This window comes from Dendropsophus ebraccatus, chromosome 3 (genome assembly GCF_027789765.1).
Source record: "Dendropsophus ebraccatus isolate aDenEbr1 chromosome 3, aDenEbr1.pat, whole genome shotgun sequence".
NCBI classification, from domain to species: domain Eukaryota; kingdom Metazoa; phylum Chordata; class Amphibia; order Anura; family Hylidae; genus Dendropsophus; species Dendropsophus ebraccatus.
In genome coordinates, this window is record NC_091456.1 from 201,905,301 (window position 1) to 201,925,707 (window position 20,407).

The 20,407-nt window shown below is 50.7% G+C and overlaps 1 protein-coding gene across 1 annotated transcript in view; it reads left to right on the forward strand.

The window, feature by feature from the left end:
* Positions 1-20,407, forward strand: part of LOC138786395 (oocyte zinc finger protein XlCOF22-like) — a 41,360-nt gene that overhangs the window by 12,519 nt on the left and 8,434 nt on the right. Inside the window, exon 3 of the mRNA XM_069963386.1 lies at positions 15,846-15,953. Coding sequence (XP_069819487.1) covers positions 15,846-15,953 — 108 coding nt within the window. The remainder of the gene's footprint in view (positions 1-15,845; positions 15,954-20,407) is intronic.

The following is a 20,407-nucleotide window of genomic DNA, read 5'->3' on the forward strand; positions in this document are numbered from 1 at the left end:
GTGCGGGCTAATACCCAGCAGCAAGAGACAAATACCCAGCAGCAAGAGACTAATGCCCAGCTGCAACAGGCTAATATACGGCAGCAAGAGACTAATGCCCAGCTGCAGCAGGCTAATATACAGCAGCAAGAGACTAATGCCCAGCAGCAAGAGACTAACAAATTGCTGTTACAACAAATGGTGGCCATTCGTGAGTCTCCGCCAGTGGTTTCCCAGCTACAGCCTGCCGCCAGAGAGAGAGTCCGGACGGCGCTGAGAAAGGTAACGGCAGAAGATGATGTGGAGGCCTTTCTGGGAGTGTTCGAGAGAACGGCTGAGCGAGAGGGTCTCCAGCCTGACCAGTGGGCTGAAGTGGTTGCCCCATTTCTCACAGGAGATGCACTAAAGGCATACTTTGACCTCACTCGGGAGGACGCCCAGGACTACCAAAAGCTGAAAGGTGAGATCCTGGCACGCTTGGGGGTCAATATATATGTTCGGGCCCAACGTGTATATCAGTGGGGGTTTGTGGAATCCAGAGCCGCCAGGTCTCAAGCCTATGACCTGCTGCACCTGGTAAAGAAATGGCTCCAGCCCGAGACTTTAACTCCAGCCCAAATAGTGGAGAGGGTGGTGGTTGACCGATTTGTGCGCAGTCTGCCGGTCACTATCCAGCGCTGGGTAGGCCAAGGTGACCCAGGCAATTTAGACCAGCTGGTTGGTCTGGTGGAACGTTATGTAGCTACCCAAGACCTGGTGCGAGACTGTACCCCTGGCCGGAGGCCACCCCGTCCCATACCCCCACTTGCAGTGGCTGAGAAAAAGCTTCAACCTCCTGCTGGGAGTAGCTCCCCACCAAACCAACGTTCCCCAAGGTTACATGAGGTCCCCATTATCCGCTGTTGGCGCTGTAATGGTCCGGGACATGTTGCGGCAAGGTGCCCCTTAACCTCTGAGCCTATGGACTGTGGCTATACTCGCCGGACATCCTTCTATGCCCGACCTGCTGTTAGTGTATGTACCGCTAACCTCCCGGACAAGGATAGGGCACCTCCCATGTGCCCAGTGTCTATCGGCAGGTGCAGGGTCAATGCTCTACTGGACTCGGGGAGCCTGGTGACCCTAGTACGGGATACCCTGGCGCTTCCATCTCAGTTCACTAAGCGCAAAGTTGGAGTGTTGTGTATTCATGGAGACTTGAAAGACTATCCTACTGCCCAGGTGCTAATAAAAACTCCTGCAGGGGAGAAAGTCCATGAGGTGGCAGTAGCGTCGAATCTGCCATATGACCTGATAATAGGAAGAGACTTTCCCTTATTCTCTGCATTGTGGCCATCATTTTTGAATGTCTGTCCCCAAGAGTCAGGCAGAGCAGTAGCTGAGGGTCCTAATCCAGATGTTAAGCCAGAACCATGGGCCACCGAGATAGAAGGGCCAGCCGTAGGGGTGACCGCCACTTCGGTGGATGAGATGGAGACAATTCCAGTGAATGTAATGGTTGGGGATGTAGAGGACTTGCCACCGGGCCCCGAATTGTCAGATCTGGACATCTCTGGTGACAATTTTGGCACGGCGCAACTCCGGGACCCGACTCTGTCCCGAGCACGGGGGAGTGTCTTAATGGTCGATGGTGAACCACAACAACAAGGAGCTGAGGCTATATTTCCTCGTTTTGTGGTTAACCACAATATGTTATATCGTGTCAATTAACTACGTGGTGAGAATGTTGAACAATTATTAGTGCCCCAGGCATATCGTCACCTGGTACTAAATCTTGCTCACCAACATGTGTTAGGTGGACACCTTGGGGCACAGAAAACCCAGGACCGTATACTGCAGAGGTTTTATTGGCCTGGGGTATTCAAAGAGGTGGAGGAATTTTGTAAGTCTTGTCCGACCTGTCAGATAACTAGCCCCCAGCAGCACTTCCGCAGTCCTCTAGTACCCCTCCCGATTATAGAGGTACCATTCGAGAGGATAGCCATGGACCTCGTTGGTCCAGTTCCAAAGTCTGCTAGGGGTCACCAACACATCTTAGTAGTTATTGACTATGCAACCCGGTACCCGGAGGCGGTGCCGCTGCGCCATACCTCTGCCAAACTCATAGCTAAGGAATTAATGGAGAGGTTTTCAAGGGTAGGGTTACCTAGAGAGATACTGACAGACCAGGGGACTCCCTTCATGTCTAAGGTCATGAAGGAAGTCTGCAAGTTGCTTGGCATTAAACAGTTAAGGACGTCTGTTTACCACCCCCAAACGGATGGTCTTGTGGAGAGGTTTAATCAAACTTTGAAAAATATGCTGAAAAGAGCAGTGTCTAAGGATGGGAGGGACTGGGACCTGCTTCTGCCCTATTTAATGTTCGCAGTGCGAGAAGTGCCCCAGGCCTCTACTGGGTTCTCGCCCTTCGAACTTCTTTATGGCAGACACCCCCGAGGCTTGCTCGACGTGGCCAAAGAGGCGTGGGAGCAACAGCCTACTCCACACAAGAGTGTCATTGAGTATGTTACTAAAATGCAGGAGCGGATGGAGACAGTGATGCCCCTTGTCAGGGAACATATGGAGGCAGCTCAGCAAGCCCAGAGTCAGGTCTACAATAGAGCAGCTCGGGCCCGGAACTTTAACCCCGGAGATCGGGTTTTGGTTCTCGTACCGACTGTAGACAGCAAGTTCCTTGCGAGGTGGCAGGGCCCCTACGAAATTCTGGAGAAAGTAAGCAGCGTAAATTACAAGGTACATCAGCCTGGTCGGCGGAAACCGCAGCAGATCTACCATGTCAATTTACTGAAGCCATGGAAGGATAGAGAGACTTGTGTTGGCTGCCCACAGTCGGTATGTTTAGGGGAAGGGAAGCTAGCTCCTCCGACTGTTTCAGGGGAAGCAGCTGCCAGAGTACGTGTTGCTGACAGCCTTTCACCGAAACAGGCTCAGGAAGCCAAGGAGTTCATTAGTCGGAACACGGACGTGTTCTCGGACCTCCCTGGGCGTACCTCCGTAATCCAACATGACATTGTCACCGAGCCTGGGGTGAAAATCCGGCTAAAGCCGTACCGGGTACCCGAGGCTCGGCGCCAAGCCATCGCAGAGGAGGTACAGTTGATGCTACAGCTGGACGTGATTGAAGAATCTAAGAGTGAGTGGGCCAGCCCGATAGTATTAATACCCAAACCGGATGGAACTTTACGTTTTTGCAATGATTTTCGTAAGCTAAACGAGGTCTCTAAATTTGACGCCTATCCTATACCCCGGGTGGATGAGTTAATTGAGCGTTTAGGACAGGCCAGGTACTTTTCCACCTTGGACCTCACCAAAGGGTACTGGCAAGTGCCCTTGACGGAGGCTGCCAAGGAGAAAACGGCCTTTGTCACACCCGAGGGGCTATATCAGTATAAGGTATTACCTTTTGGTCTTCATGGTGCTCCGGCCACATTCCAGCGTTTAATGGATATTGTTCTTCGTCCACATCGTCAGTATGCCTCGGCGTACCTTGACGATATTGTCATTTTCAGTACTGACTGGGAGAGTCATCTAGCGAAGGTACAGGCCGTACTAGACTCACTCCGTAGGGCGGGACTAACTGCTAACCCAAAGAAATGTGCCATAGGGTTAGAGGAGGCCCGATATTTAGGCTATGTCATTGGGCGCGGAGTCATCAAACCCCAGATGAATAAGGTAGAGGCGATACAGGGTTGGCCAAGGCCTGTCACTATCCGGCAAGTAAAATCGTTCCTGGGTTTGGTGGGATATTATATGAGGTTTATTCCCCATTTGGCTACTTTGGCAGCTCCATTGACAGGGCTCTTGAAGGGACATAAGTCAGTGATGGTACGCTGGAATGACCAAGCTGAAAAAGCTTTTTCAGCTTTGAAGTCTGCTTTGTGTGGGTCACCAGTCCTGGTGACACCTGACTTCAAAAGGGAGTTTGTAGTACAGACCGATGCCTCTGAAGTGGGCCTCGGGGCTGTACTGTCTCAGGAGGTTAACGGGGAAGAACATCCCGTTGGATTCCTGAGTCGCAAGCTTACCCCAGCCGAAACCAGGTACAGTATAGTGGAGAGGGAATGCCTAGCCATCAAGTGGGCACTGGAGTCTCTCCGTTATTACCTGTTGGGGAGGAATTTTCGTCTGGTGACTGACCATTCACCTCTCAAGTGGATGAGCCAGGTGAAGGAGAGGAACGCTCGGGTCACCAGATGGTTCTTGTCACTACAGAACTTCAAGTTCACGGTAGAACACAGAGCAGGCCGACTACAAGGCAATGCAGATGCCCTGTCCCGAGTGCATTGTTTGGCAACTGTTCACCCCCTCAAGGTTGAACAAAGGGGGGGGGGGGGGCGGTATGTGACATAGTCCGGGGGTTGTTGCTGGGTGGGAGGTATTTTCCTCTCAGCTTGTCTTGCTCGGAGTAATGCAGGGAGCTGTATACAAGGACTGGACTGGAGTTATTAAGCCATTCCAGGTTTTTAGGCATTTCCCAACATACAAAGCTGAGCTGGGAGTGAGGGCAGAGAGATGTGGTGTGTGCTCAAGTCTGGAGTACACCTATGTGATCTGTCTAGGAGGACTGGTTGGACTGTGTTCAGACACATGGACTGTGTACAAGGCAGCTGCTGCTGTAAGGTCTGAACCAACACTTAGAACTTCTGTTGCTGCTTTAAAGGCCGAGCTGGAACTGCACTTATGTGTGATGGCAGCAGGAAGGTAATGCTGGATTTTTGTTCCATTTGTTTTTGTGGTGTGAATAAACACTAAGATTTGAACTGTGAATTGCCTGTTTTCCTCTGTCTGCGACCGCTACCTAGCTATACCTGAGCAACTCCCCTACAATACCCAGTACATAAGTTTCAATCCCTTTTTTCTAGGTAGAAGACTAGGTAGTATATTATTGTTTTATAGTACTCTCATCCAGCCATGAACTCCAAATTGTCTGAAATTTTTCTTTACCTTTCTTCTTCCAAACAAACCATACTTTTTCATATTGGCAAATTTTCCAGACTCTGTTGCGACATTCTATTAGTGATGGCGCTCCCGATGCAAACCAATGGGACAGTACCGTCAGGCGTGCATAAAATAAACATCTGCTTAGCAGCTTAATGTTATTTTGCAGTCCTGCTGCATCCCCAGAACTTGATCATTCTTTGGAAGGAGGAAGGTATTCACCCGTGCATAGAATGGAGTCTATGACACGGGCGGAGACTCGCGCGCCTGCTGCACTCCGCGAGCGGGCACGAGCTGAGAATTACGCAACGGAGGTTCCGTCTGTAATCCTCTTGTGCACATACCATTATAAAGGAGCCGGAGTGTGATAATAACCCCCCGGGGTGTGACCGGACAGTTATGGAGGAGCCGGAGTGTGATAATAACCCCCCGGGGTGTGAGCAGCCAGGTATGGAGGAGGCGGAGTGTGATAATAACCCCCCGGGGTGTGAGCGGCTGTTATGGAGGAGCCGGAGTGTGATAATAACCCCCCGGGGTGTGAGCGGCCAGTTATGGAGGAGCCGGAGTGTGATAATAACCCCCCGGGGTGTGAGCGGCCAGTTATGGAGGAGCCGGAGTGTGATAATAACTCCCCGGGGTGTGAGCGGCCAGTTATGGAGGAGCCAGGAGTGTGATGATAACCCCCCGGGGTGTGAGCGGCCAGTTATGGAGGAGCCAGGAGTGTGATGATAACCCCCCGGGGTGTGAGCGGCCAGTTATGGAGGAGCCGGAGTGTGATAATAATTCCCTGGGGTGTGAGCGGCCAGTTATGGAGGAGCCGGAGTGTGATAATAACTCCCCGGGGTGTGAGCGGCCAGGTATGGAGGAGCCGGAGTGTGATAATAACCCCCCGGGGTGTGAGCGGCCAGTTATGGAGGAGTCGGAGTGTGATAATAACTCCCCGGGGTGTGAGCGGCCAGTTATGGAGGAGCCGGAGTGTGATAATAACCCCCCGGGGGTGTGAGCGGCCAGTTATGGAGGAGCCGGAGTGTGATAATAACCCCCCGGGGTGTGACCGTCCAGTTATGGAGGAGCCGGAGTGTGATAATAACCCCCCGGGGTGTGAGCGGCCAGTTATGGAGGAGCTGGAGTGTGATAATAACCCCCCGGGGTGTGACCGGCCAGTTATGGAGGAGCCGGAGTGTGATGATAACCCCCCCGGGGTGTGAGCGGCCAGTTATGGAGGAGGAGGAGTGTGATAATAACCCCCCCGGGGTGTGAGCGGCCAGTTATGGAGGAGGAGGAGTGTGATAATAACCCCCCGGGGTGTGACCGGCCAGTTATGGAGGAGGAGGAGTGTGATAATAACCCCCCCGGGGTGTGACCGGCCGTTATGGAGGAGCCGGAGTGTGATAATAACCCCCGGGGTGTGAGCGGCCAGTTATGGAGGAGCCGGAGTGTGATAATAACCCCCCGGGGTGTGAGCGGCCAGTTATGGAGGAGCCGGAGTGTGATAATAACCCCCCGGGGGTGTGAGCGGCCAGTTATGGAGGAGCCGGAGTGTGATAATAACTCCCCGGGGTGTGAGCAGCCAGTTATGGAGGAGCCGGAGTGTGATAATAACCCCCCGGGGTGTGAGCGGCCAGTTATGGAGGAGCCGGAGTGTGATAATAACTCCCCGGGGTGTGAGCGGCCAGTTATGGAGGAGCCGGAGTGGGATAATAACCCCCCGGGGTGTGACCGGCCAGTTATGGAGGAGCCGGAGTGTGATAATAACTCCCCGGGGTGTGAGCGGCCAGTTATGGAGGAGCCGGAGTGTGATAATAACTCCCCGGGGTGTGAGCGGCCAGTTATGGAGGAGCCGGAGTGTGATAATAACCCCCCGGGGTGTGAGCAGCCAGGTATGGAGGAGGCGGAGTGTGATAATAACCCCCCGGTGTGTGAGCGGCCAGTTATGGAGGAGCCGGAGTGTGATAATAACCCCCCGGGGTGTGAGCGGCCAGTTATGGAGGAGCCGGAGTGTGATAATAACTCCCCGGGGTGTGAGCGGCCAGTTATGGAGGAGCCGGAGTGTGATAATAACTCCCCGGGGTGTGAGCGGCCAGTTATGGAGGAGCCGGAGTGGGATAATAACCCCCCGGGGTGTGACCGGCCAGTTATGGAGGAGCCGGAGTGTGATAATAACCCCCCGGGGTGTGACCGGCCAGTTATGGAGGAGCCGGAGTGTGATAATAACTCCCCGGGGTGTGAGCGGCCAGTTATGGAGGAGCCGGAGTGGGATAATAACTCCCCGGGGTGTGAGCGGCCAGTTATGGAGAAGGAGTGTGATAATAACCCCCCGGGGTGTGAGCGGCCAGTTATGGAGGAGCCGGAGTGTGATAATAACCCCCCGGGGTGTGAGCGGCCAGTTATGGAGGAGGAGTGTGATAATAACCCCCGGGGTGTGAGCGGCCAGTTATGGAGGAGGAGGAGTGTGATAATAACCCCCCGGGGTGTGAGCGGCCAGTTATGGAGGAGGAGGAGTGTGATAATAACCCCCCCGGGGTGTGACCGGCCAGTTATGGAGGAGGAGGAGTGTGATAATAACCCCCCCGGGGTGTGAGCGGCCAGTTATGGAGGAGCCGGAGTGTGATAATAACCCCCCGGGGTGTGAGCGGCCAGTTATGGAGGAGCTAAAGTGGGGTAATAGCTCCCCGGGGTGTGAGCAGCCAGTTATGGAGGAGCTAAAGTGGGGTAATAGCTCCCCGGGGTGTGACTGGCCATGTGGAGTCTTCTTCATAAATGGCCGTTCACACTCCGGGGAGTTATTATCACACAGCCCTGCAATATGGAGCCTGTCTATGTGGAGGAAACAATGCGAAGTGCAAAATAATCCCCATCAGGTGACCGGTCTGGGATGCCGCCATAACACCGCTTGCGCTTATCGGCTCTTCCTCAGGGGGCAAGATGAAGGGCCTAAATGTTGGGGTTGTGTCGGCATTCCAGAGCGATCACATGGGGGATCTTCCTAATCGATCTACCCCTGGTTTTTACCTTCAGTCTGCTGTGCCGCCCTTTTGTGTATGATTCATCATTTTTTATCTAATATGTTTTAATCAATAAACTTGACATCTTTTTTCCATGTTTCTCCAGGTTCTTAGTGATATTAATCATATGTACAGTGTGTAATCTGACATCGGGGGGCACTCTGCACAGTTCCCCATCAAGTATCCCCCTGGGGGCAGGACCCTATTTACCACTAAGCACCCGTGGTCTGGTGTCTGGGGCAGCACCAGGGGGCAGGAAACAACCTTTATTTGTTTTTATTTCTTTAGTCCCACACCTCCCGTTCAGACAGTAAATCTGGTGTTTTTTAGAGGGGGGGGAGGGGGGGGGTAGATGGGGGTATTGGTCAGGTCTGGTGTGGCAGTGTTATACAGTCACAGTATGGCAGTATTGGTCAGGTCTGGTATGGCGGTGTTATCCAGTCACAGTATGGCGGTATTGGTCAGGTCTGGTATGGCAGTGTTATCTATTCACAGTATGGCGGTATTGGTCAGGTCTGGTATGATGGTGTTATCCAGTCACAGTATGGCAGTATTGGTCAGGTCTGGTGTGGCGGTGTTATCCAGTCACAGTATGGTGGTATTGGTCAGGTCTGATATGATGGTGTTATCCAGTCACAGTATGGCGGTATTGGTCAGGTCTGATATGATGGTGTTATCCAGTCACAGTATGGCGGTATTGGTCAGGTCTGGTGTGGCAGTGTTATCCAGTCACAGTATGGCAGTATTGGTCAGGTCTGGTGTGTCAGTGTTATCCAGTCACAGTATGGTGGTATTGGTCAGGTCTGATATGATGGTGTTATCCAGTCACAGTATGGCGGTATTGGTCAGGTCTGGTATGGCGGTGTTACCCAGTCACAGTATGGTGGTATTGGTCAGGTCTGGTGTGGTGGTGGTAAATGTGATCCCTGGAGCTATTACGGACCAATCTACCAATCCTGTGGTGAGAATTCCCTCAGACAATATGCAGACGCCTCTAATCATTCATTCAATGTGGAAATTTGTTTATGTTTTAAGCCGTTCAAAAGTAAGTTAAAAGTTTAAAAGCAAATTATGTAAAACGCGATTAGTCAATGTTTCTCCATGTAGAGAAATACATGTGGCCAAACCAGGCTCCATCTCTCCCCCAGTATCATGTGCTGTTACCAGGATTATTGGCCATACGCCTATTGGTTACCATATGAGGGTCTGACATCTGCTGCATGTGGTGACATACAGTAACTGTGGGAACGCGGCCTAAGACTGATGAGAAGACTGATATGATGTTCAGAAACTAGAAAATCCTGATGCCAATTGGTGAGTGAAGATGGAGCATCTGCAGGTGTAGTGTCGGGGGCAACAGCAGCTGGTAATACTGCCCTGTCTGGGGGCATGTTACATGTTAGATTGGGAGGACCAGGGGCCACACTGCACTGGTAGAACACCCAGGGCACTTAGGTTCCCTTGTGGGGTCACTGGTGTAAGACTCTGGCACTATCTAGATCTACAGGACCCAAAAACCAAGAGACAGGGCAGGGAGGGGGATGTCAGGGGTAGATGATGACACATATGGCGGTAGATAGGGCAAATGGTGATGGTAGATGTAGTAGATAGGGCTGATGGCGACGCTAGATGGTGGGGCAGATGGTGATCGTAGATGTAGTAGATGGTTGGCCAGATGGTGATCGTAGATGTAGTAGATGGTTGGGCAGATGGTGATCGTAGATGTAGTAGATGGTTGGCCAGATGGTGACGGTAGATGGAGTAGATGGTGGGTCGACGCTAGATGGTGGGGCAGATGGTGATCGTAGATGTAGTAGATGGTTGGGCAGATGGTGATCGTAGATGTAGTAGATGGTTGGGCAGATGGTGATCGTAGATGTAGTAGATGGTTGGCCAGATGGTGACGGTAGATGTAGTAGATAGGGGGCAGATGGTGACAGTAGATGGAGTAGATGGTTGGGCAGATGGTAATGGTAGATGTAGTAGATGGTGGGGCAGATGGTGACAGTAGATGTAGTAGATGGTGGGGCAGATGGTGACAGTACATGTAGTAGATGGTGGGGCAGATGGTGACTGTAGATATAGTAGATGGTTGGGCAGATGGTAATGGTAGATGTAGTAAATGGTGGGGCAGATGGTGACTGTAGATATAGTAGATGGTTGGGCAGCTGGTGATGGTAGATGTAGTAGATAGGGCTGATGGCGACGATAGATGGTGGGGCAAATGATGACAGAAGATATAGTAGATGATTGGGCAGATGGTAATGGTAGATGTAGTAGATGGTGGGGCATATGGTGACGGTAGATGTAGTAGATGGTGGGGCAGATGGTGACAGTAGATGTAGTAGATAGGGGCAGATGGTGACGGTAAATGTAGTAGGGGGTGGATGGCACTGATGGGTTAGGTGGTAGTAGTAGTCATCGTCCAGGTCCTTATGATTTTAGACTGTGGGACATGGGTGTCCAAACTCGGGCCCTCCAACTGTTGCAAAACCACAAATTCCCATCATGCCCGGACAGCTAAAGCTTTGTGACAGATACTTTATCTGTCATTGATCACCTTAAACGCCGCGATCGCTGTAGATCACGGCGTTTAAGGGGTTAATGAAAGTCGGCTGCGGGATCACAGCTGACTCTCATTACCTGCGACGCTGGACACAGATGAGAGCGGGATCGCAGCTGACTCTCATTACCTGCGACGCTGGACACAGATGAGAGCGGGATCGCAGCTGACTCTCATTACCTGCGGCGCTGGACGCAGATGAGAGCGGGATCGCAGCTGACTCTCATTACCTGCGGCGCTGGACACAGATGAGAGCGGATCGCAGCTGACTCTCATTACCTGCGGCTCTGGACACAGATGAGAGCGGGATCGCAGCTGACTCTCATTACCTGCGGCTCTGGACACAGATGAGAGCGGGATCGCAGCTGACTCTCATTACCTGCGGCGCTGGACACAGATGAGAGCGCGATTGCAGCTGACTCTCATTACCTGCGGCGCTGGACACAGATGAGAGCGCGATTGCAGCTGACTCTCATTACCTGCGGCGCTGGACACAGATGAGAGCGGGATCGCAGCTGACTCTCATTATCTGCGGCGCTGGACACAGATGAGAGCGGGATCGCAGCTGACTCTCATTATCTGCGGCGCTGGACACAGATGAGAGCGGGATCGCAGCTGACTCTCATTACCTGCGGCGCTGGACACAGATGAGAGCGGGATCGCAGCTGACTCTCATTACCTGCGGCTCTGGACACAGATGAGAGCGGGATTGCAGCTGACTCTCATTACCTGCGGCGCTGGACACAGATGAGAGCGGGATCGCAGCTGACTCTCATTACCTGCGGCGCTGGACACAGATGAGAGCGCGATTGCAGCTGACTCTCATTACCTGCGGCGCTGGACACAGATGAGAGCGCGATTGCAGCTGACTCTCATTACCTGCGGCGCTGGACACAGATGAGAGCGGGATCGCAGCTGACTCTCATTACCTGCGGCTCTGGACACAGATGAGAGCGGGATTGCAGCTGACTCTCATTACCTGCGGCGCTGGACACAGATGAGAGCGGGATCGCAGCTGACTCTCATTACCTGCGGCGCTGGACACAGATGAGAGCGCGATTGCAGCTGACTCTCATTACCTGCGGCGCTGGACACAGATGAGAGCGCGATTGCAGCTGACTCTCATTACCTGCGGCGCTGGACACAGATGAGAGCGGGATCGCAGCTGACTCTCATTATCTGCGGCGCTGGACACAGATGAGAGCGGGATCGCAGCTGACTCTCATTATCTGCGGCGCTGGACACAGATGAGAGCGGGATCGCAGCTGACTCTCATTACCTGCGGCGCTGGACACAGATGAGAGCGGGATCGCAGCTGACTCTCATTACCTGCGGCTCTGGACACAGATGAGAGCGGGATTGCAGCTGACTCTCATTACCTGCGGCTCTGGACACAGATGAGAGCGCGATTGCAGCTGACTCTCATTACCTGCGGCTCTGGACACAGATGAGAGCGGGATTGCAGCTGACTCTCATTACCTGCGGCTCTGGACACAGATGAGAGCGGGATCGCAGCTGACTCTCATTACCTGCGGCGCTGGACACAGATGAGAGCGGATCGCAGCTGACTCTCATTACCTGCGGCTCTGGACACAGATGAGAGCGGGATCGCGGCTGACTCTCATTACCTGCGGCTCTGGACACAGATGAGAGCGGGATCGCAGCTGACTCTCATTACCTGCGGCGCTGGACACAGATGAGAGCGGGATCGCGGCTGACTCTCATTACCTGCGGCTCTGGACACAGATGAGAGCGGGATCGCAGCTGACTCTCATTACCTGCGGCGCTGGACACAGATGAGAGCGGGATCGCAGCTGACTCTCATTACCTGCGGCGCTGGACACAGATGAGAGCGCGATTGCAGCTGACTCTCATTACCTGCGGCTCTGGACACAGATGAGAGCGGGATCGCAGCTGACTCTCATTACCTGCGGCGCTGGACACAGATGAGAGCGGATCGCAGCTGACTCTCATTACCTGCGGCGCTGGACACAGATGAGAGCGGATCGCAGCTGACTCTCATTACCTGCGGCGCTGGACACAGATGAGAGCGGGATTGCTATCTCTGCAGCGATCTTACACTCATCATAAAGCCCGTCAGTGTAGGAACGTATATATACAGATTACTGACGCAAAGGGGTTAAAAGTTCCTCTTTCTTTTCTATGCTTTGATAAAGGTGTGGTTATAAAATCACATGGATATATTTGACATAACATGATTGGATACACTTGATCGCTAGACATATATGATATATTACAAGTGCACAGTAAACGGTTATATTGTTGCATTGATATGGTATATAGTGATTTTAGGAGCTTGTCTGTCTGGCAATTGGCAAGCTGTCAAGATTCTCTTTGTCGTCCAGAAAGAGGAAGTCCTGGAGGTCTGGAGCATATCTGAATTAACTATTAAGACTTGAGATGTTTTTCTATAAATCATAATCTATAATCATTACCCTGACAGTCCCCCCTAGAAACATTGAAAATCACCTTAAAGGGGTAGTGCGGCGGTAAACAATTGTTCACAGAATAACGCACATTACAAAGTTATACAACTTTGTGATGTATGTTATGTCTGTGAATTGCCCCCCTTCCCGTGTCCCACCACCCCCGCACATGTACCCGGAAGTGTGGTGCATTATACATACCTGATCCGTGTCGTGCCCGTCCGCCATCTTGTGCCAAGACGTCATCGTCGGGAGGCTGGCCGAATCGCTGCCGCTGTCCATGATGCCGGCCCCACTGATGACGCTGCAGAGGGCGGCCGGCACTAGGGACGGTCCGAGCGGTTCGGCCGGCCGTCCGAAGATGACGTCTTGGCAGATGGCGGACGGGCGCGACACGGATCAGGTATGTATAATGCACCACACTTCCGGGTACATGTGCGGGGGTGGTGGGACACGGGGAAGGAGGCGATTCACAGACATAACTTACATTACAAAGTTGTATAATTTTGTAATGTGTGTTATTCGGTGAATAATTTCTTAGCGCCGCACTACCCCTTTAAGCATTTAATGATTATGTTAGACCATTAAAACAATTGAAGAACTTCTTATTAGGAAACTGAACTGATAAATTTATCCTTCTCCTCTCCCAGATTTATTCCCTAATTTATTCCATCTTCACCCCAAGTCTCCGTCAGCCGTTGGTTTCTTCACTGAGGTTGAGGTTCCCCTAATAGGAAGACCCCCCTTTGTAGTCAGACTTTGCCTCAGGAGATGGTGGGGATTCCCTATTATGTCCCTAAAATTCACCCTAAATGGGTCTGCTATCTGGGTCAGAGTTGTCCTTTATATCTGTAAATCAGCAGGGGCCTATTACACGGAGCGATAATCGGCCTGATTCAGCCGATTATCACGCTGTGGAATAGAAAGAACGATCAGCCGATGATCGTGTCATCGGCTGATCGTTCATTTAGGTTCAAACCTAAAATCATCGGTCACCACCCGTGCATCGCTACGTGGAATAGCAGGCGCGGCGGGCGACCAAAAATTTCACAAACATACATTACCTGTCCAGGTTGCAGCTCTTCTCCTTCTCCCGGTCCCGCGCCGCAGCAGCTTCGGAGCGACCTGTCTGAGCTGACAGACCACTCAGCCAATCACTGGCCGGGGCCGCCGACTGGGACCTGCAGCCCTCACTAAACGATTGTCGGGCGGTGGAATAGACCCAGTAAACGAGCGACTAGCAGATCAGCGCTTGTTGACATGTTGATCGGGCCCTGGTCGGCCCGTGGAATACCACTGTTAGGTGGTGAGGGGAGACTTGTTCTAGTTTGCTCTCTTCCAGGGGAAATATATGAAGAGGCATAATGGCTTTAGCCAAAGCACATTCCCCAGTCCAGTTACCTGCAAGTCTGGATCGAATCTTCATGTCCCCACATACCCAGAAGACATCAGCTACAGATTGTACCTGGTTCAGTTGTTCTCTGGTAGCATTACTATAGCTGCCACAATATCCTGGTTTGAACTTGCCCAAATTCCTACCACCCCCTTCACTAGTGAAGCATGTATAATCCCCAGGGTATATAGTGATTCCCTGACTCGGGGTAGGTGTGGGCGAGCGCTAGAGCATACATAGCAGTTTGATTTATTATATTGTGAGGCAGAGTATTTCATCCATTCCAACCAAAAGTTTCTATTGCGTAGACATCTGCCATTGTGGGGTTTGAAATGGTCACCATGTGTTTATACATCTGTACTTGGGAATTGACCTTAGCTTCAATCTTAGCAGATTGGGCATCCATTACTTTCCATTCTGGGGAATCAACCATGTCACTTATCTTAAATCGTGTCCTGTAACCTCCCATTGCTCCTCCATGTGCCTAGGACATAAGTCCCTGCATCTCCAGGACTAGGATTCTCTATAGTCAGGACCTGTTGGGTACCCCTTCCCTCAGTACATTGCTGTTTGAGCAGGGTCACCCTAGAAAGTAGGGACTTACCATGTTTATGCTTTCTGGTTTGTGCTCATTCTGGTTCATATCTCCAATCATCCTAATCTATAATCTATAATCATTACCCTGACACCACATTGTGGCAGGGAAGTTTGACCCAGGTGCCATGTGGCTCTAGGTAGCTAACATGGGCTAGTATGGAGAGCCTGTCTGTGACTATGGTTAGTGTATGTCATTCCCATGATCACTGGATAATAAGAATTTATACAGCACCAACATATTCTGCGGCACCGATTCTGTCAGATATTCATGAGGAGTAAGGGCCCTAATCACAAGAACTTACAATCTATGAGTTAGGGCCCTATTCCACCGGAAGATTATCGTTCACATAATCGTTAACGATTAACAATCTCAAACGACCGCTATTGCGAAAGACCTGAAAACGTTCACTCATTTCCATGGAACGATAATCGTTACTTATGATCGTATTTGCGATTGTTTCTTCTTCGCTATTTCTTCGCTATTGCGTTCGTATCTACTGCGAACAACTGAACGATGTCTTATTCAATGCCAACGATTTGCGAACGAGCAACGATAAAAATAGGTCCAGGTCTTATAAAGCGATCAACGATTTCTCGTTCGGTTGTTAATCGTTAACTGCATTTCAACCGAACAATTATCGTTTAGATTCGAACGATTTAACGATAATCTGAACGATAATCGTCCGGTGGAATAGGGCCCTAAGATGTAAGAGAAATCTCCTGACTATGAACTGAGGACAGCCGGGGGTGTAGAGCTAGACCGACATAGAGAGAGCTGTGGCTGCAGAGACAAGTAGTGACCTGTGACCTGCGGACAGCCAGGGGTGTAGAGCTAGACCGACAGAAACAACTTGGTTCTGCCATAAAGGCCCCGGCAGGATTAGCCCCTCCATGTGCTCCAGTTGTCTCCTCTTCTCCTCCAGACGCTGCTTCTCCTGAATGACCCCCCAAGGATGGAGAAGGACAGGAAGGAGATCAGTAAGAGAATATTACACGTCACCCTGGAGATCATCCGCCTGCTGACCGGAGAGGTAACTTCTCTAGATTTCTGTTTTTATTGTATTGTATTGTTTTTGTTGTGTTTTCCATTCTAGGATGTAGTGGGAAGAATCCAGTGTACTTTTTCAGATCTTCAAGACGCCCCAAAGAAAGGAACTAAGCAGCAAAAAAAGGTGAAGATTAGCAGCTAATATGGTCTGTCAGGGATCAATGGAACCAATGGAGCAATAGTAATGTTATGGGAGCAAAGAGAATGGCAAGTAGGCAGGTCATACCCAGGAGAAGAGGAGCAGGAAGAAGAGAATGAGATGGTGGAGTCTGGAGGAGAGGAGCAGGAAGAGGAGGATGTGGTGTTACAGGTAGAGAATACAGCGTGCTGTGTGGTGTTACAGGTAGAGAATACAGCGTGCTGTGTGGTGTTACAGGTAGTGAATACAGTGCTGTGTGGTGTTACAGGTAGAGAGTATATCTGCTGTGTGGTGTTACAGGTAGAGAATACAGCGTGCTGTGTGGTGTTACAGGTAGAGAATACAGTGTGGTGTTACAGGTAGAGAATACAGCGCGCTGTGTGGTGTTACAGGTAGAGAATACAGCGTGCTGTGTGGTGTTACAGGTAGAGAATACAGCGCTGTGTGGTGTTACAGGTAGAGAATACAGCGTGCTATGTGGTGTTACAGGTAGAGAATACAGCGCTGTGTGGTGTTACAGGTAGAGAATACAGCGTGCTGTGTGGTGTTACAGGTAGAGAATACAGTGCTGTGTGGTGTTACAGGTAAAGAATACAGCGTGCTGTGTGGTGTTACAGGTAGAGAATACAGTGCTGTGTGGTGTTACAGGTAGAGAATACAGTGCTGTGTGGTGTTACAGGTAGAGAATACAGTGTGCTGTGTGGTGTTACAGGTAGACAATACAGTGCTGTGTGGTGTTACAGGTAGAAAATACAGTGCTGTGTGGTGTTACAGGTAGAGAATACAGCGTGCAGTGTGGTGTTACAGGTAGAGAATACAGTGCTGTGTGGTGTTACAGGTAGAGAATACAGTGTGCTGTGTGGTGTTACAGGTAGAGAATACAGTGCTGTGTGGTGTTACAGGTAGAGAATACAGCGCGCTGTGTGGTGTTACAGGTAGAGAATACAGTGTGCTGTGTGGTGTTACAGGTAGAGAATACAGTGTGCTGTGTGGTGTTACAGGTAGAGAATACAGCGTGCTGTGTGGTGTTACAGGTAGAGAATACAGTGCTGTGTGGTGTTACAGGTAGAGAATACAGAGCTGTGTGGTGTTACAGGTAGAGAATACAGTGCTGTGTGGTGTTACAGGTAGAGAATACAGCGTGCTGTGTGGTGTTACAGGTAGAGAATACAGCGTGCTGTGTGGTGTTACAGGTAGAGAATACAGTGTGCTGTGTGGTGTTACAGGTAGAGAATACAGCGCTGTGTGGTGTTACAGGTAGAGAATACAGCGTGCTGTGTGGTGTTACAGGTAGAGAATACAGCGTGCTGTGTGGTGTTACAGGTAGAGAATACAGCGCGCTGTGTGGTGTTACAGGTAGAGAATACAGCGCGCTGTGTGGTGTTACAGGTAGAGAATACAGTGCTGTGTGGTGTTACAGGTAGAGAATACAGCGCTGTGTGGTGTTACAGGTAGAGAATACAGCGTGCTGTGTGGTGTTACAGGTAGAGAATACAGCGTGCTGTGTGGTGTTACAGGTAGAGAATACAGCGTGCTGTGTGGTGTTACAGGTAGAGAGTATATCTGCTGTGTGGTGTTACAGGTAGAGAATACAGCGTGCTGTGTGGTGTTACAGGTAGTGAATACAGTGCTGTGTGGTGTTACAGGTAGAGAGTATATCTGCTGTGTGGTGTTACAGGTAGAGAATACAGCGTGCTGTGTGGTGTTACAGGTAGAGAATACAGTGTGGTGTTACAGGTAGAGAATACAGCGCGCTGTGTGGTGTTACAGGTAGAGAATACAGCGCTGTGTGGTGTTACAGGTAGAGAATACAGCGTGCTATGTGGTGTTACAGGTAGAGAATACAGCGCTGTGTGGTGTTACAGGTAGAGAATACAGCGTGCTGTGTGGTGTTACAGGTAGAGAATACAGTGCTGTGTGGTGTTACAGGTAGAGAATACAGTGTGCTGTGTGGTGTTACAGGTAGAGAATACAGCGCTGTGTGGTGTTACAGGTAGAGAATACAGCGTGCTGTGTGGTGTTACAGGTAGAGAATACAGCGTGCTGTGTGGTGTTACAGGTAGAGAATACAGCGCGCTGTGTGGTGTTACAGGTAGAGAATACAGCGCGCTGTGTGGTGTTACAGGTAGAGAATACAGTGCTGTGTGGTGTTACAGGTAGAGAATACAGCGCTGTGTGGTGTTACAGGTAGAGAATACAGCGTGCTGTGTGGTGTTACAGGTAGAGAATACAGCGTGCTGTGTGGTGTTACAGGTAGAGAATACAGCGTGCTGTGTGGTGTTACAGGTAGAGAGTATATCTGCTGTGTGGTGTTACAGGTAGAGAATACAGCGTGCTGTGTGGTGTTACAGGTAGTGAATACAGTGCTGTGTGGTGTTACAGGTAGAGAGTATATCTGCTGTGTGGTGTTACAGGTAGAGAATACAGCGTGCTGTGTGGTGTTACAGGTAGAGAATACAGTGTGGTGTTACAGGTAGAGAATACAGCGCGCTGTGTGGTGTTACAGGTAGAGAATACAGCGCTGTGTGGTGTTACAGGTAGAGAATACAGCGTGCTATGTGGTGTTACAGGTAGAGAATACAGCGCTGTGTGGTGTTACAGGTAGAGAATACAGCGTGCTGTGTGGTGTTACAGGTAGAGAATACAGTGCTGTGTGGTGTTACAGGTAAAGAATACAGCGTGCTGTGTGGTGTTACAGGTAGAGAATACAGTGCTGTGTGGTGTTACAGGTAGAGAATACAGTGTGCTGTGTGGTGTTACAGGTAGACAATACAGTGCTGTGTGGTGTTACAGGTAGAAAATACAGCGTGCTGTGTGGTGTTACAGGTAGAGAATACAGTGTGCTGTGTGGTGTTACAGGTAGAGAATACAGCGTGCAGTGTGGTGTTACAGGTAGAGAATACAGTGTGCTGTGTGGTGTTACAGGTAGAGAATACAGCGTGCAGTGTGGTGTTACAGGTAGAGAATACAGTGCTGTGTGGTGTTACAGGTAGAGAATACAGTGCTGTGTGGTGTTACAGGTAGAGAATACAGAGCTGTGTGGTGTTACAGGTAGAGAATACAGTGCTGTGTGGTACAGGTAGAGAATACAGCGTGCTGTGTGGTGTTACAGGTAGAGAATACAGCGTGCTGTGTGGTGTTACAGGTAGAGAATACAGTGTGCTGTGTGGTGTTACAGGTAGAGAATACAGCGTGCTGTGTGGTGTTACAGGTAGAGAATACAGCGCTGTGTGGTGTTACAGGTAGAGAATACAGCGTGCTGTGTGGTGTTACAGGTAGAGAATACAGCGTGCTGTGTGGTGTTACAGGTAGAGAATACAGCGCGCTGTGTGGTGTTACAGGTAGAGAATACAGCGCGCTGTGTGGTGTTACAGGTAGAGAATACAGTGCTGTGTGGTGTTACAGGTAGAGAATACAGCGCTGTGTGGTGTTACAGGTAGAGAATACAGCGTGCTGTGTGGTATTACAGGTAGAGAATACAGCGTGCTGTGTGGTGTTACAGGTAGAGAATACAGTGCTGTGTGGTGTTACAGGTAGAGAATACAGCGTGCTGTGTGGTGTTACAGGTAGAGAATACAGTGCTGTGTGGTGTTACAGGTAGAGAATACAGTGTGCTGTGTGGTGTTACAGGTAGAGAATACAGTGTGCTGTGTGGTGTTACAGGTAGAGAATACAGCGCTGTGTGGTGTTACAGGTAGAGAATACAGCGTGCTGTGTGGTGTTACAGGTAGAGAATACAGCGTGCTGTGTGGTGTTACAGGTAGAGAATACAGCGCGCTGTGTGGTGTTACAGGTAGAGAATACAGCGCGCTGTGTGGTGTTACAGGTAGAGAATACAGTGCTGTGTGGTGTTACAGGTAGAGAATACAGCGCTGTGTGGTGTTACAGGTAGAGAATACAGCGTGCTGTGTGGTATTACAGGTAGAGAATACAGCGTGCTGTGTGGTGTTACAGGTAGAGAATACAGTGCTGTGTGGTGTTACAGGTAGAGAATACAGCGTGCTGTGTGGTGTTACAGGTAGAGAATACAGCGTGCTGTGTGGTGTTACAGGTAGAGAATACAGCGTGCTGTGTGGTGTTACAGGTAGAGAATACAGCGTGCTGTGTGGTGTTACAGGTAGAGAATACAGCGTGCTGTGTGGCGTTACAGGTAGAGAATACAGTGTGCTGTGTGGTGTTACAGGTAGAGAATACAGTGCTGTGTGGTGTTACAGGTAGAGAATACAGTGCTGTGTGGTGTTACAGGTAGAGAATACAGAGCTGTGTGGTGTTACAGGTAGAGAATACAGCGTGCTGTG